Source organism: Melopsittacus undulatus, chromosome 3 (genome assembly GCF_012275295.1).
Source record: "Melopsittacus undulatus isolate bMelUnd1 chromosome 3, bMelUnd1.mat.Z, whole genome shotgun sequence".
Classification (NCBI taxonomy): Eukaryota; Metazoa; Chordata; class Aves; order Psittaciformes; family Psittaculidae; genus Melopsittacus; species Melopsittacus undulatus.
Window position 1 is genome coordinate 58,327,886 of NC_047529.1, and position 16,756 is coordinate 58,344,641.

The 16,756-nt window shown below is 37.6% G+C and overlaps 1 protein-coding gene across 1 annotated transcript in view; it reads right to left on the minus strand.

Annotated features, from left to right (window-relative positions):
- PREP (prolyl endopeptidase) overlaps nt 1-16,756 on the minus strand; it is a 99,650-nt gene that overhangs the window by 65,331 nt on the left and 17,563 nt on the right. The window contains exon 7 of the mRNA XM_005154661.2: nt 6,590-6,695. Within this exon, the coding sequence (XP_005154718.1) occupies nt 6,590-6,695 (106 nt within the window). The remainder of the gene's footprint in view (nt 1-6,589; nt 6,696-16,756) is intronic.

Here is a 16,756-nt window from a genome sequence, read left to right on the forward strand (position 1 = left end):
CTTATCCTGCTGAATTAATCTTTCAGAAGAGCCAGAAACTGTTGAATTTAATTTGAAGTTAAAAAGGAAATGCTATAAAAACAAGCTATATGTAAATAAGAATAAAAAGGGAAGACTATACATTCCTTTCATCTGCTGGGGAAAGAAATAGCTGTAAGCCTGGTATGAGCTATATTATGTTTCTTAATGAGTAGCTGACTCATCCCTTAATTCAGGCATCTTCTGAGTTTTGTCAGGCAGACATTTGATAAGTGGTTCTCATTTCCACACATGAAACATACTCTTCCATTTGCATTCCTTTCTCTTATTTCTTTCCCCAAGATAGATGCCCCCCCTCCCTACCCCCACCTCACTTCTCCATTCTATACTCCAAATTTAAGCAAAATAATTTAACCAGATACTGTGTTCTCTGAGGGATTTTTTTTTTCTTTTTTGGTCTTTCAGACTTTACTCTGAGCAACTCTCAGAGCAGCTCTCAACTCACAGGTACAAAAAATTAAAATAAAAAATAAAAAAATGTACCATGTTCTAATATACACAAAGATAGAAATAAATCCCACAAAGGAGCCAGCCAACCTTAATTCTAACAACCCTGCATACAACGTATTTATTCCACTGTCATGAGAAACTGCAGTGTAACTTTCTAAACTATGACTTTACAATATAAATTCAGAACTATGGGAAATTAGTTGATACCTCTTGAAATACTCCACAAGCCCATCTGTGCGTTGAACAGACTAGTTCAACTAAACCAATCAAGCCCCCAAAGATAAGCATAATAATGAAAAACTGTATAATAATCTCAACACACAACAGAGAAGACTTTTAGTTTTATATGCTCATATATGACTTCTGCCACCTCCCAAACCTCTTAAGAATATCCAGTGTAATATTACCAGATTGCATGGAATTTAATTTTCTTTTTCTTAAGACCTGCTTTAAACAAGAAAAATTATAAAAGCAATTACTATTTCTAAATAAACTGTACAATACTCCATAAAAGGTATCCAAACTATGAATCATTTCATGGAAACACAAATGTCTTCACTTATTACAACAGCCTCAGCCTAGAAACCAGAACACTACTAACCTCAGTAGGAGAACAACTAGCAGTATGTAACATAGAACCACCCAATCATAGAATAGTTAGGGTTGGAAAGGACCTTAAGATCATCTAGTTGCAACCCCCCTGCCATGGGCAGGGACACCTAACATTAAACCATGCTGTGTCTGGTATAGGAACAGCTTATTACCCTGACCCTTGCGCAGTTACGGGAAGCCCTATCTTTCGTTTTGCCTGATATAGACATGAGAAGTCAGATCTGCCTATTTACCTTTGCTGCTACAGCCAAGATGCTGCTGCAGAGCAACATACTCAGTACATTGAGCATGTGATTTTCTGAAGTGGTAGTGTGACATTAGTCCTCAATATGCACATGCACTTATTTTGACTCATGGCTCTAAAAGTATTTAAATTCTGATGCATTTAAAAGACATTTAACAGAATAAAGGATACTCCTATAACCAGACTATGTGAGACTTCGAAGGCCAGGTCCAAACATGTGTTATAAGGAACAGGGGTGGCAGTGGTTACTACAAGACCATTTATAATATCAGAAAACCAGTCATGTCCTTTCAATTTTGAGGTGCATTCCATATATTAGGTACTTTCCCTTAATTACCAGCTCTGTTATTTTTTTCAGCTCATTACACAACCATAGCTGTCTCTGGCAAATTTAACAGAAGCTTTCTTTAGCCAATCAACAATCCAGTAACTAGTTTAGTTAGTCTCAACATGATGCTAAAACCTACATAAATAAAAATATAATGATCACCTTTTCAACTTTCAGTTACAAATTTGGACTATTTGCACACCAATCCCGCAGCAAGTATCGCCAGGATGTAAAAGCATTTTGAACAAAACAATCAGAGCTCTCCTCTTTCTAATCTAGTATTATTTCATCTTTTCTTTCAGGTCACTAAATTGGAGTTTCACTGTCAAAGCACTCTCCCTAAAACATACAAGAAGCATCTGTATCAGAAGCATTATCTGCTAGATCCTAGGCTATCTATATAATACCTCAACATTTTCTTTCATTTTTCCATTTCCTGCATTCCCACTTGGCCAGTCAATACAATTTCTGAAATAACTAATATTAACTTAAATAGTCCTGCAACTGGTTCTCCTTTTTGAGATCTTCTTTCACAAACACCTGTGTCTTAAATAACTTTCTGCCTCACCTAAGCTTTGTACTTTTTTCAAATGCCACAGAACGAATGTTCTTTTCTAATTTTGGAAAGTAGCTTTCAGTTTTGCAGTCTTTCCCTTTTATTTCTCTCCCTTTAATTTTAGAAGTATATGAGCTAACAGCCATGGGCACCCTTTGCAATCAGCACAGAGGTCCAGCCCTCTCCAGAGAGCTACCTGTATTCCACATGACTGAATTATCCTGATGACTCTTATTTCACACAGAGTTTTTCCGCATAATAGCACAAGAACACAGGAGCCCCAGCTAATGGTCTAAACAGGTAAATTCAGCCTGTCATATCCTCTAATATATCTTGGGTCTGAAACTGATTCTCACTTTACCTCCAACATATAATACAGCAGTAACCGAACTCCTGCAGGACAGCATTATGTAAGAACAGTCACGAACCATCTTGTCCACAGTTTGGATCTCACAGTAGTCAGTGATGCAACTAGCTGCCAGATGAGCTTAATGAACACGTGACTTAGAGCAACTTAGTCTTGTTATTACCCAACTGACTTCTCAGTTAATAGCCCATTCAAGAAAATGAGCATACAAATTTAAACCCAAACATAACTACCCTATTTACCCACCCTATACATCCTTTAAATTATACACCACACCAGCTAATATTCCTTTACTATGATATTTCATTGAATTTTCCCAGTTATAGCAGTTGGACTTTATTTCAGCTCTGAGAACACACTTGTCTAAACTGATCTACAACGTACAGTTGTTACCTCTGGGAAAAGTCAGTATAGAAATCAGGTTGTTTAAGGAGCTCTCTAGAAACCGAGCTGTGCTTACTACTGCTCCTTCTAATCCATGGATCAGTTCTCAAACTCCGTCATCTCAGATCACAGTCCCTGACAATGACAAAGCCCCATCGAACATTATCACAATTTGAGTAAACAAATGCACAAGGGTCCCTCTTAAAAGACTACAAAGCATAAACAGAATGCTGTACGTAATGAAGAGACACTTAAGTCTCTGGATACTGGAACTAATGGAACCTGATGTACAGTTATATAAACTTGGCTGACATTTTAACTCAATTCATAATAACATTCCACATAAGCAGTGTGTCATCACAGAACACACACAGAAGAGAGCCATTAAGTATGTAACGGTCGAAGCACAAACTTCCATTATCTTTCGTGTCTCTGATAATCCACATGGAACCATGACTGAAAATGTTTTAAGTCTAAGACAGCACAACTTTCTTTTGAAGCCCTCTCTACACCTCAGGCAACCATAATGTTGCCCATATGAGTGAATCTTCAAGATATAACAAGACCAGGTTTATGCCACAGCCCTTAACAGGGTTTCACATCTCCCTGGCCATTTGACTTCCAGTGCATTCTTGAGACCTTCTATCAGCCTTCCAGTATCTGAAGGGGGCCCACAAGGATGCTGGGGAGGGACTCTTTATTAGAGACTGGAGTGATAAGACAAGGGGTAACGGGTTAAAACTTAAACAGGGGAAGTTTAGATTAGATATAAGGAAGAAATTCTTTACTGTGAGGGTGGTAAGGCACTAGAAAGGGTTGCCCAAGGAAGATGAGAATGCTCCATCCCTGGCGGTGTTGAAGGCTAGGCTGGACAGATCCTTGGGTGATATGGTCTAGTACATGGTGCCCCTGCCCATGGCAGAGGGGCTGGAACTTGATGATCCTGTTTAGTCTGGAGAAGAGACAACTGAGAGGGGATCTTACCAATACATACAAATATCTTAAGGGTAGGTGTCAAGAGGACGAGGTCAAATTCTTTTCAGTGGTGCCCAGTGACAGGATAAAGGGCAATGGGCACAAACTGAAACACAGGAAGTTCCAATTGAATATGAAGAAGTTCTTTTCTGTGAGGGTGACAGAGCACTGGAACAGGCTGCCCAGAGAGGCTGTGGAGTCTTCTTCTCTGGAGATATGCAAAACTCACCTGGACATGATCCTGTGTAAGCTGCCCTAGGTGAACCTGCTTTAGCAGAAGGGCTGGACTAGACGATCTGCAGAGGTCCCTTCCAACCCCAACCATTCTGTGCTACCTCAAGGTCCTTTCCAGTCCTAACTATTCTACAATTCTATAAAGGAAGAGAAACTTGTTTAGGGAACAAGCGTGCACACACATTCACTCTTTCAATGTACTCTGCTATTTTCAACACTTTTCTCTACAAATTTACAGCTCATCTACAGAGACACTGTCTCTTCCTCTTCTAGTTCTTGGCTATTATAGTTCCTAAAATGAAAGAGAGATACTTTTGCACCTCCCATCTCCAAGAAATTTCTTCTGCTTTTTTCAGAAACACAAAGTGTTAGTAACAGCATTTATTTTTATTGAACACTGAAGTTCATGACTTCTTAGCAGAATTTTGCTAGCAAGGGAGCCAAATAAGCAGCCTTTATCATTGCAACCACCATCTCTAACAAACAATACAGAATGACAGCTAACTACAAGGCCTCAGTAAATGAGAAGGGAAAGAAATTCACTCTTCAGTGGTCGTACATATTGATTATGAGGACATGTTCTTTTTTTAGGAACATTTAGAAAATTGTTTAAACAACTAAGAAATTGGACTGCCTTCTGTCAAAGGAAAGGAATGCACTACTAACAATCAAAAATCAAGAAAAGAGTCTCTAAGTTAGTTAACATGACATTTTGAAATAGATTTTTCAGGTAGTAACTCACAGATAAGCAGTTCTTTGCATTTTTGTGCGATTCCGAGTGACAGAAAATTCTTTAACTCCTGGTTTGACATGTAGCATTTTGAACTATGCAGTAGTATGTTTATCTTGGAATTGAAATATTTTTAAGAAAAGAGCAGTTTATGATTATATGATTGAAATATTATTTTATAAAAAATATATACTACAGAGTAGCTTTAAAAACAATCTGCTGAAGCATGTTGTTCTGTAATTAGGGTTTTGCCACAAACTTCATAAGAATTAGAATCTCATCCAATAACTTCTGCTTTGCAGTTGCTCTTACTTCCTCACAAAGAAATATGTGGTGTAAGTAATGGATGCCATATAAAATATTGCTGCCTGCTACTTTTGAAAAGGCCTCATTGCCTTTAGTGTTTGATGCCTTTGAACAAGCCTAAAGAAGTTCAAGACTTGAAAGATCTAAAGCATAAAAAGAAAATACTCCAGAGAACTTGTGTATTCTTGGACAACCTGGATTTAAAAAAAACAAATAAGGAAGGAAAAGAAAGTGTCTCAAATTCTGGTTATCTATATCAAGTACCATCTAGGACACTTTAAAAAGCCCCACTAGCTATCCTACTTTTCTTTCTTTCATATGCTTTTTCAAAACAAAGATGAGATATTCTGAACTCCAGAACAGAGTTTGGAACAAACAGAATATTGTAAACAGGTCAAGTAAAAAGGCTCTGATTAAACACTCAACAGTTCTGAAGGAAGAAAATGACAAGAAGTATCTTAGATGTCACCAAAGGTGAGGTCTATCCATAAATATAGTTTGTTCTAAAAGACAGAAGAATAATGTAATACATCTTAAAAGTACAGGTATTTCTCAAAGATGCTTGATTCTCTTAACACTTCATAAGAAGTGGTATGGTTTGATACTTACATAGACCCTTGTCCAGAACACTGCATTCTATTGATGGCATAACAAGAGCCAAGTCAGTATTTTTGTATCTCATGGTTTTGTTAAGAATGTGCTTCTGTTATACTTAATTCTCTAAGTAGCACTTAAACTTAACCCATCTGAACATAGTTTGAAATATATTACTGAACAGTCTGCATAAATAGGAAGTTAAATGCAAGTCTTGAGAGACTTGCCATTAAACTCTTGTTATTCTAGAGTTGCTCATCCACTTCTCTAAAACAGCTAAAATAATGAAATTTGGCATTAATTTATCCTAATTTCACAAGCAATCTCTTCTACACCTTCTGTCCCAAAAATTTACAAGTTGAACTGAAATCATAACTCTTGCGGTTATGAGGGAGCCAAGAATTAAGTTAACATGTATCACTGCTTTCTCAACTTACTGCCTCTGGCCATCAAAGGCTGAACAACCAGTGGGTTGGGGTATTTACATGTGCATGGAAGATCAACTCTAGGAAGCATCCCAGATGCTTACTGTTAGGCCTGTGCTTACTAACATGGAGGTAAAAAAACAAGGGTAAATATAAGAGTCTTTGCACTGAAAACACATTAGGCAACTTAGTGACACAGATATGGAGAGTTCCAAGTTTTATAAAATGGAGAATTCATGCAAGCAAATGGTTACAGTTAGATCTTACATATATAAACCTTATAGTATTTCAAGTCTTACATTGTCTTAAAATTAAGCAAAATTTATGAAGAAAGACAACACATACCTGATATACCCTGAGACTCTTTCTGTAGATCACAGTACCACAATCTGTTCACTGGATCACAGCCTTCTCGGATAGACAGCAAGACATACCGACCATCATCTGATACCTGTAAGAAGTCACAGAAAAATCAAATACAATTCACCCTCTGGGGGGAAAAAAAAACCCCAAACAACTCAAAAAGTTAGTCTTTAAACCCCTAACAAAAAATGAATTGATGCTGAAATTACTTAAGTGAACAAACAAGTATGGAATATGAGAACTTACCAAGAACACACATTCATCACCTACATCAACAAATAAGGTAAGTATACTCTGCTGACATTTCAGGAGATGAAACCCAAACAGAATTATCTGTTTATTTCCACTGTGAAAAAAGATATGATTATTAAAAATATTACAGCTAAAAGGGTGTTTGAGTCAAGAGTGGATATCCACTCAATTCTGGGCTTCCATGGGCTGCAGGGGGACAGCCTGCCTCACCATGGTCTACACCACAAGCAGCAGGGGAATCTCTCCTCCAGCACCTGCTCCTTCTGCACTGACCTTGGTGTCTGCAGAATTGTTTCTCTCACATATCCTCACTTCTTTCTCCATTGTGCAGTTGTTTTTTTTTAATCTTCTTACATATGTTAACACAGAGGTGTTACCAGCATCACTGATGGGCTCAGCTATGGGCAGAAGTGGGTCTGTCTTGGAACCATCTGATTCGGAGAAAACTCCAGAAACAAACTTGCTAACAAAGTTTTCAAGCTGACAAGCAGGTATTCTTTATTACGGCACCAGGAGACACGGGGGATAGCTCCTCCTCTATTAAGTCTCTCTATTACTACACAAGCCATCCTTATATAGTCCCTGGGCATACATACATATTCATGAGGCTATGTATGGATTACATCACTTTCCAGAAAGCTCCCTGCATGCGTACAGAATTGTGGTGGTGGTCTCTGAGGGTCGTTTACTTCTTCCAACAATCTTCATCACTTCTGGCAGCCTTTGAAGCATGTGCAGTAGATGCTTATACCAGCTTAATTGGTTTGTTAGCACCAGAGACATAATAACCTTCCTATCCTCCTACTTATCAGTTAGTTTAACCATAGCCTATCCTGGACACCTGCTATTCCCAGATAATCCTTATCCCTGCATCCTGTTTTTCTAGACTGTTTTTCGTAAGACTACATCAACTATAATGATTTATCTTGTGCCAGTATGTTCTCTATCTGTACTCTATTTTTTTTCTATGTATTATGCACCTCAGTAATTTTCCATTGCTACTGTTACAAAGCCATCAAATTTAACATTGCTTAAAACTAATTCTAAAGGTTTATATATTCCATTTTGTGATTTTGTGTTCCCCTTGTTTCACATCTGGCATCAGCTTTGCTGGACATGAGGTTACCTCTGGTGTCTTCTCACAGAAGTCACCCCGCAGTTGCCCCAGTACCAAAATATACCACATATACCCACAGCTAACATACAGGACTAACCTGACATTTTAGTAACTAAGAATGGACTCACTATAAACAGTCCAAAAAGCCAACCTGCTGGTAAGAAGGAAAAAACCCCAAACCAAACTGCCAACAAAGAACATTAAACCCAAAAAAAACCCCAAACCCCCAAAACAAAACAAATCCCCCAAACTCACAAAACCAAAAAAATGGAGCAACCACTGGCTTTTGTCCAAACAATCCCCAAAAGGTTTCTTGAAGATGGTGTCAAAACTTACGAACTTCTAAACCCCTTTATCAAGGTATCAATATCATGTAAAAAGGAATTTGCCTCCCTCTCCCCTCACAGTCTTATGGAAACAGAGTCCAGCAGCAACATGAGAAGGCCCAGTTGCAAGTATCTCTTTGAAAATCAGCAATTTGGGATATACGCATTAATTCAAGGATTTTAAAAGACGCAGAGATGTACCAGGACTGCACTTGCTCATCAACCAAAGCAAAAATTGTACTGTTGAAACTGCTAATAAATACTTCAGTGAAAGAGGCATTTATCTTAGTCAGGTTTTTATCTCAATCCCTGTGTAAGCACCTTTATTACTTTTACTTTACTTATTTTACTGTGTAACCTGTCAGCTAAATAGAACCTGCTTCTTAAAACAGGCCCTCGGTGAATCTTACAGGCCTATATAAACTAACTGTTGCCTCCTTTATATGAGGAGCTCTCACCATGCTTTCTCTCTCTACCATATCCAATACAGTCACTATTTGAACCTGTGAATAACCTAGATATGCCAAAATCCAGGATTTTCAAACAACTCTAGATTGACACTTGTCATGAATTAGCCCTGTAAAATAATACAACACCTGCTGCTTGAATGGGAAAAGCAAAATTCGATTGCTCACAATGGCAGGACAGTGAATGCCATCAAGTCAGCTCCTGGCATATTGCAAACATACTTGCTCTACATAGCTGCTCTGCCAACCCAACTTTTAAAAGCAAAAGATGAATACTCATCTGCTTAATGCTGTAATTCACAGCATGATATACAACAGGAAAAACTACCCAAGTGGTAGAGGTTAGCTCTGGATTTCTGGCTGCCTTAAGGTACCTGCCAGAAGTTCATCTCAGATGCAGAAAAAGGCTGGCAGCTTAGTCCATCTGAGCTGACAAACACTTAATTCATAGCAATTTTTCCCTCAAGTTCTCAAGTGACAGAATTAATAAGACGCTTTTGCGCGCGCACACACACACACACATGATGAAGTTTCCAAAATGGTACGGAACATCATCAATTAATTGCTCTTTCTACTCAGGCTTTGCAAACATGCTGTGTCCTGGCAAAGCTTTTTTGAAAGTGCAAGTCCATCAATGAAAGGCAGGAAGTAACAAGAAGTCATCAACTTTAAAGTTTTCCTCTCCTGACTAAGCTGTTTGAGCGTATTCCAAAATTACTAGAATTAGGTGTTTTATTAACAGCTGATAGAAAAAGCTGTTTCCTGCCCATGTTCTTATACGACAATACCTCATGGAAAATTAAACCCCTAGTCACAAACCAGTTCTGGAAGCTTTCCATTTGGCCTCAAACACATCTTCAAAAAATTTCTTATATATTGTAATTACTTCTTCAATTCACTTTAATATTTGTAATGTTGTGCAAAGTATCTCTAGAATTAGTTACGCAAAATAAATTTCAGAAGAATTAGGTCCCAGTTATAATGCTGTTCAAACACATCCACAGCTTTGAAGACACAAGAAAGGAACTTGGTAGAATACAGAGGCAAAGCTCCATGTACAAAAGCTAACAAAAAAAACCCAACAACCAAAGACCCCTCAAAACAAACAAAAATAATCCCACAGCCAGGTCTATAAGCTGCATTTTTTACATGCATTTTGTCAACAACTAATTATACCCCTAAAACAAGTCCATACAGCTGAAAGCTCAGAAGGCAAATAGAAAAGAACACCCAAGACTCCTACTGGACCAAAAAACTTCTATTGTATGAAACAGCTAAGACAGCTTTAACAAGACAGTCTGAAAAATTGAGACATTTTGCCTCCTTCTTCCAAGATGGGAGTATATTCAGAAATAGAAACCAAGATCAGGTGATTTTTGAAAGAAGCATCTTCAGTGTTTTTAGACAAACATCAACTGCAGGTATCAGTTCTAATTAAACTAGTGACTGCAATATACTTCTTAAACAACCGTTCATACTGCAAAAGCACCAAGTTTCCTTCTCTTCCTCACCAACTCATAAAACATGTCAAATAGTTGCAAGTAGTATATACAAACACAAATTTCAGTTAAACTCAAGAGTAACACACAAAATTCTTTCAGTCATAGTCAGAACCCACACAAATTTCTTCTTTGACGATGTGAGTTAACAGAAGACCGCTTGTTTTGCCCAAAAAAGAAAACTTATTTACAAATTTCTGATGTTGTTGCTGCCAGGGCAATTCAGAACCTCTGATGATAGCAAATCTGAGTACATCTAATAAATTCTTTTCTTCTACATTCCCAGCTGGACTAGTGAAAAGTTTGTGGCAGTTTATGTTTAATTTGAAGTAGGAATTCCCAAAGCATATTGCTGGTGGTATGCCAGTTAGGCCTGTCTCTATCACTAAAGCTATTCTTACATCAGTGAGTTCTACAACCCAAAGGAATTTGACAGAAACAGGACAAGACACTGTTGACTGCAGCATGCTAAAATGTTTAGTATTATACTGCAGATTTAGACATCCACATTGCAAAGTTACAATTTGATGAGCAAATACTGGCAGCAATACCAGCTTATGTGGTCTCCAGCTCTAGTTCTTCTTACTGCTATGGCTGCTTGTATCCCTGTAAGTTCATTCTCCTAGTCATATCAGTACAAGCATTCACCATTTGTGTGAGCTAAACTAGACTGAGAAACTGATCCAGCTGAAAAAAACAGCATGTTAAACAAAAACAAAACACCAACAAAAAAACCCAAGACGCACCACCCAAAAAAGTAATAAAATTAAATAATAAAAAAACCCCCCACCAAAACATAACAACAAAAGAAGCAGAATAAAAGCAGTCCCTCTGCCAGATTAGTATCTCGGTCAGTTCACTGTGCAGTTGCACAAATGGCTGACCCAACATACTGTACCAAGCACCTGGAAACATGAATAACAGGGACAGAGATTACTTACAGCAGCTCACATGGCAGTACTGATGAATGTGTTATCACAGCCTTAATGCCACTGACCCTTTTACAACATAAACAGACAAGAGTCTGAGCTTCAGAATGGCAAAAGGAAATATGAGTTCCCTACTATCATTTCGGTTATTCTTGCACTGCTACATCATCTTCATGAGCTGAATGGCAATCCTTCCTCTTGGCTCACAAACTTATGAACTGACATTTCATACCATCATTCCACTCAAATCTTAAAATGCATTAATGGTTCAGCATAAGGGAGACAGCTGTACAATCAGAACTGACAGTCTGGTTCTGAAGTAAATTCTCCCAGTTTCCCACATCCAAGCTCAAAAGGAAACACATCTCAAGAATTTCTTAGAGATCTGCAATACTAGCCAGCACACATTTCTCCCATTAAAATAATTTCTATCATTTGAAACAACACCCACCAGTAAAAGGTAAGGAGGCTATAAAGCAATTGAACATTTTTAAAATATATTTAGGTCGTGTCAAAATAGGACAGCAGAAATCCTGTAGCCCTTCAACTGGAGCTTTTAAAAACCTCCAGCATAATAATGATTTTATTGGCATAAAACAGCACTCATCCCTAAATGAGCACTAGTAAAGGAAGGATTATTTCGAAGAGCTGATGTTACTACATAGTTTGTAGTTTCATTGCTGCCATTCAGCCACTTGGCAATTCTGAATTTATTAGATCTATTATTTCTGAAATATTTGCCGCAAGCATCTTTACACCATACAAACATACAGAAGTATTACAATAGCTGTGCTCCCAAGTACCGTTAGTCTTTGAAGGATCAGACTCTTTGGAGTAAAATCTTTACTGTGAAGTTTTGGTTTATAGTGGAGTATTTTTTGGTTTTACTAGTAATTTTGTTTCAATGTTACCTGTTCTCTCCATTTTGACCAAAAGTAACCCCTGCTTTGAAAAACGTCAAGAGATGAAGTAGTTTAACTGTAACTTCAATAAATCAGTGGATATACAAAAAGACAAAATTATTTAAAGCCTAATTAGTAAAGTGTTTTCTAATTACTTGTTTCTTTCATTACAAAATATAGCTAATTTCATATAAGGAATCCCAAAGGGATACTTATACTGTGTTCTATTACAACAGCGGTAACTATCTATGACAATCCACAGTGAAACTGAAGTTAAATATTTTGTCTACTAGCAGTAAATTTCAAACCAAAAATTCATACATAATTAAACTAAACCAGAAAAAATAATGAGCAGGAGAAGGCTGTCAGGTTTTCAGACTTCCTGACCTTATGTATTACTCCTCAACTACAATGTCAATAAGAGAGACATTAAAGTGCTTTGCTTCCAAGTAAAGCACATGACAGCAAAACCAGTGAATAATAATGCTGTTTATTTTTTGAATACTACCTGGGTCACCACTTCAAGATTCAGGATAAGGAAGAGCTCTCCATTTTTAGTTCACAAATAGGGGCCCTTTGAGTGCATAGCATTATATTAAGGCAACTATATGTATATATACACATCATTCCTTTTAAAGTTAACTAATTAGAAGTTTTACCACCTCTGCCCTTTTTATTATCAATGTGGAAAACCACTAATCATGGTATAATTTGCTTCTGCATAACACGTTACTAAAAATTAGTCAGATTCAGTTATTAGAGAATACAGTTACATTGAGGAAAAGATAAACTGACTTCTCCTTTAACTGCACACATTAACACTTCTACAATCCACAACCTAAAATCCATCTGCAGTTACAAACTACTGCTCTTCATACACTAGTGCCCTAGCAGGAACAAGGCAGCTGTCACTGCTATCTAATACATTTCCAATGAAATGGAGCAAATGGATTACATGAAAAAAAAATTAAAAAAAAAAATCAAAGCTCACTAAAAATCAGAGACAGAATCAAAACTTCACATTTTAATGTTCTAGCAGTCTTTTGGCCTTTTAACATGATGACGACTGGGGCAAAAACTTCCTTTCACTAAGTGACTTTTTGCAACTGCACAACCTAAGCACCCCCTCCCCCCCCGAAACTGGGCTGCAAATGCTTCATTTTGTTTTCTATTTGCATCATACTGATTTAAAAAACTAGATTTCAGCAACCTTAATGATGGGTAATTACAGGAATACACAACTTCAGCATCAGGTCCAACGGAATTATATTCTGAGGTGACAAACTTCACCTGTGACTTTTCCTGTGGTTTTCAACTTGCTTTCAAGTGCAATGAAAGTACCACAACATCAGGAACCTGGCTATTTAAGAGATTACACAGCTTCCACAGCCTAATGCACAGCCAGAAAGATTGCCTGCCGGTTTCTTAACAGTAAAACTCTAAAATTCTCCAGACCTATTGCCATGGCTGTAGGAAGATATTCATAGTAGGCTTCTATTCCAGATTCAGCCTTGACAAAGGCAGTGTAAGGCTTTAGAAAAATACCCACAGACACATTTTATCCTGCAGCAAGTCTCACCCAAGCAAACTGACAATGTTCTGAGCCCTCCCCCTTCATGCTGCTCGCTCTTGCCCTGTGGATGCTGCACTTCCACATTCCTTCAGTAAAAACATGCCATAGCCTGCACACATCTGGCACAGCTTACTCCTCTGGACTCTGAATTTCATTTACAAGATCACTTCCATAGTTGAAAGACATTAACTGACAGCTCTAAACATTTAAAAAAGTCAATTCAGAGACTGTGCACCGTGTTTCTTAGACAATATGAGAAATTGTACTTGGTTTATTGCTGGCAGAACTGAGATGGGAGGGTTTGAGGGCTCCCCTCACCCCCTCCTTTCTTTACAATTTACTTTCCTGCTGGTACCACAGGGACTTTTAACACTACCAACCGTGAAAGGCCCTTACATAACTTTTTGTTTAACTTTGAGAGTAACACTCTGGCTGTGAAAGAGATGCTCTGCGAGTCTGGAAAAGAAAAAGAACACTCCACTGAAACAGAGAAGCACGGGAAGCTCCTCTTTGCTGAGAGTAGCTGTAAAATTGCCAAGGTTTCAAAAATCTTCATATCAGACTGCCCTCTACTGGGATGTTATTCAAATAAACTCTGCCTCTGCTCTTCACAGCTTCTCCACCAGCCCAAAATCTGTACCAGAAATACAAACGCTTTTTCTAGAGTAATTAAAAGATTTGATACCCTCTTTTTTAAAACTTATACATCCAAGTAACAATAAACAGATTTTATCTTTCCCTCAGAGGCAATCCATTCAAGTGAGGAGCTGGAATGCATCTGTATTTCTATGTCAACACCATTTTCAGCACCACGGATTTTGAATCAAGCATACTTGGGGCTGGTGTTGAACGTGTAATGAGGCAAAAAAATAAAGCTATTTTCTTGCATGTTGTCTTGTAAACGTATTAAGTTGATAAGATTTTACACAACCCTTCTTTGTCCTAATCAGGGACCTAGTTTCTTCTCTCCATTGAAAATATATACCACAACTCCCTACAACACACTTGAGATTACTCAGTTTTAATTATCATGGCAAAATTATTTTTGTTGAAGTCTCCAAAAGAAGCACCTTATCAGGTGTTTTTCACTTGTAAGCAATGTATTTCTCTCCCTTGACCCAATGGTTGCAAGACCTGCAAATTCTGCTTTAAACCCAAATATGGAAAATCAAGCTGTCCCCACTACAGAGAAAGGCCTGGTAGTTTAGGCTAGACCGTCCTCCACCATAATCTGTTTTCACCAGAGTTTGTGTAAAACATAACCAAATGTATCTAAATACCTGGCCTATCAAGGCTCTGTAGAACAAAAACATTTATTAATCTGACAGAAATGCATCAAAGCAGACTGTCATAAAATGTTGAGCTGCACAAAGCTGTATTTTAAAATCTGTGGCAGCATATTAGCACCAAATAATAATATTCAGGACAGTAATTTAATTTTTACTAGTGATAGCTTAATTTTCCCCCATTACTTTGTGGTCTTCCACTTTCTCAAACAGATAAAAACTGACCATAAAACCTGTGTGAATAAGCTAAAAGAAGACTTTTTTACTTATTGCACAAGGATGAAACCACATTTTGCAATTGCATTGTTGTGTTCTGGGGTTTTTAATTGCAGAATATGTTTCTTCCTGACCATTAAAATCCATTTTTCATTAATATAAGGATGATAGAGCCACATTTTACAGCTGAAGCTTACAGCATAACCCCAGATTATTAGCTGTTTTAAAGTACTTTCACTTAGATAAGCTCTTGTTTATTTACCAAGGTGAACCTCTGCTTTACCATGCCTCCTTAAATTAGCATTTCTTCTTAAATATCAGCATCTCTGGAAGTTTAATGCCTCTTAGATGTTATGAAAAGAGTCATAAACAGCCATATAAATCTATTAAATAAGCACCCAGAGTAGTGGGGTGTTTCTCTATTCAACATCCTCCCCACTTTCCCAATACTTACGGGGCTGTTTCAATTCCAGTGGCTTCAGAACTGGTAGCTGCACTAGATTCTATTATTTTTTTATCCTACTGCAAAAATTAATACTATCAGTACCTTCCTCCCAACCCACAGATCTTTTGAGCATTTAATGTAAGAGATATATATTCTTATTAATGACAAAATTTCCCTGGGAGATTTGGTATCAGATAAAAAGATAACTTCTTTTACATTTAAGGCTGGCCTCAAGCTTTTCTTCCACAATAGAAGAGCCAGGAGATGCAGGCTGCTTCTGGGCACCTTGGACAGGCAAACTCTTTGCTACTCACTGCAAGCACTGTACTATGAATTTTCTTCCATGGTCCTTCTCATACTCATTTCTGTTATTTCTGATCTTGAGATGCTCCTTCAACTTAGATAAGAAAAGGCTCTGTTAGTATGCTATTATCTCAGAGAAGGTTTTGCTATTTGTAAGAGAAAGGTACCTCTATACCCAATACAGAAGATAACATTTTCAAAGGATTTAATAGCATCTGAGACTGCAAACTTTTAGTACCATAAGAAGATCTATAGTCTAATGAATCAGACTACAACAGCCCTCCCCCATGGAACTGAATTTGCCTTCATAACAACATGTGTAGTTTAGCTCACGACACTGCAAAGCAATAATAATAAGCATCACTCATATGAATCAGTGGATACATCACTACAAGACATCTGTTACAAACAGGAAACCCATTTATTTATGGAACTAGGGAAAAATAAGGATAACTATTTCCAAATTCTATTTTATTGCCAGTTAAATTCAACATAACTGACTAGTTTTAAACAGTTAAAAAAAAAATCCGAAGACCTATTTGCAAGTTCACACTCTTATTCCGGTCAGTTGTTAAAGGTACGTTTCATGATTTGATGAGATTACGTGAAAAGGCTCTGTTAATTCACAGAACCTACAGGTAAGTCTGATGTGTATAAGGAAAGCTCAGTGTGGTCACCTTGCTGAGGAGCCTTTCATGTTCTCACTCGCTCTCTCATTTTGAATCCCACTGTTCAAATTCTTTGAAAGAACTTTTCTGGCAGCCCACAGAAAAGAAACCCCCACCACATTCATAGGTTAACATGTTGAAAAGTGTCACATTTGATGACATAGGG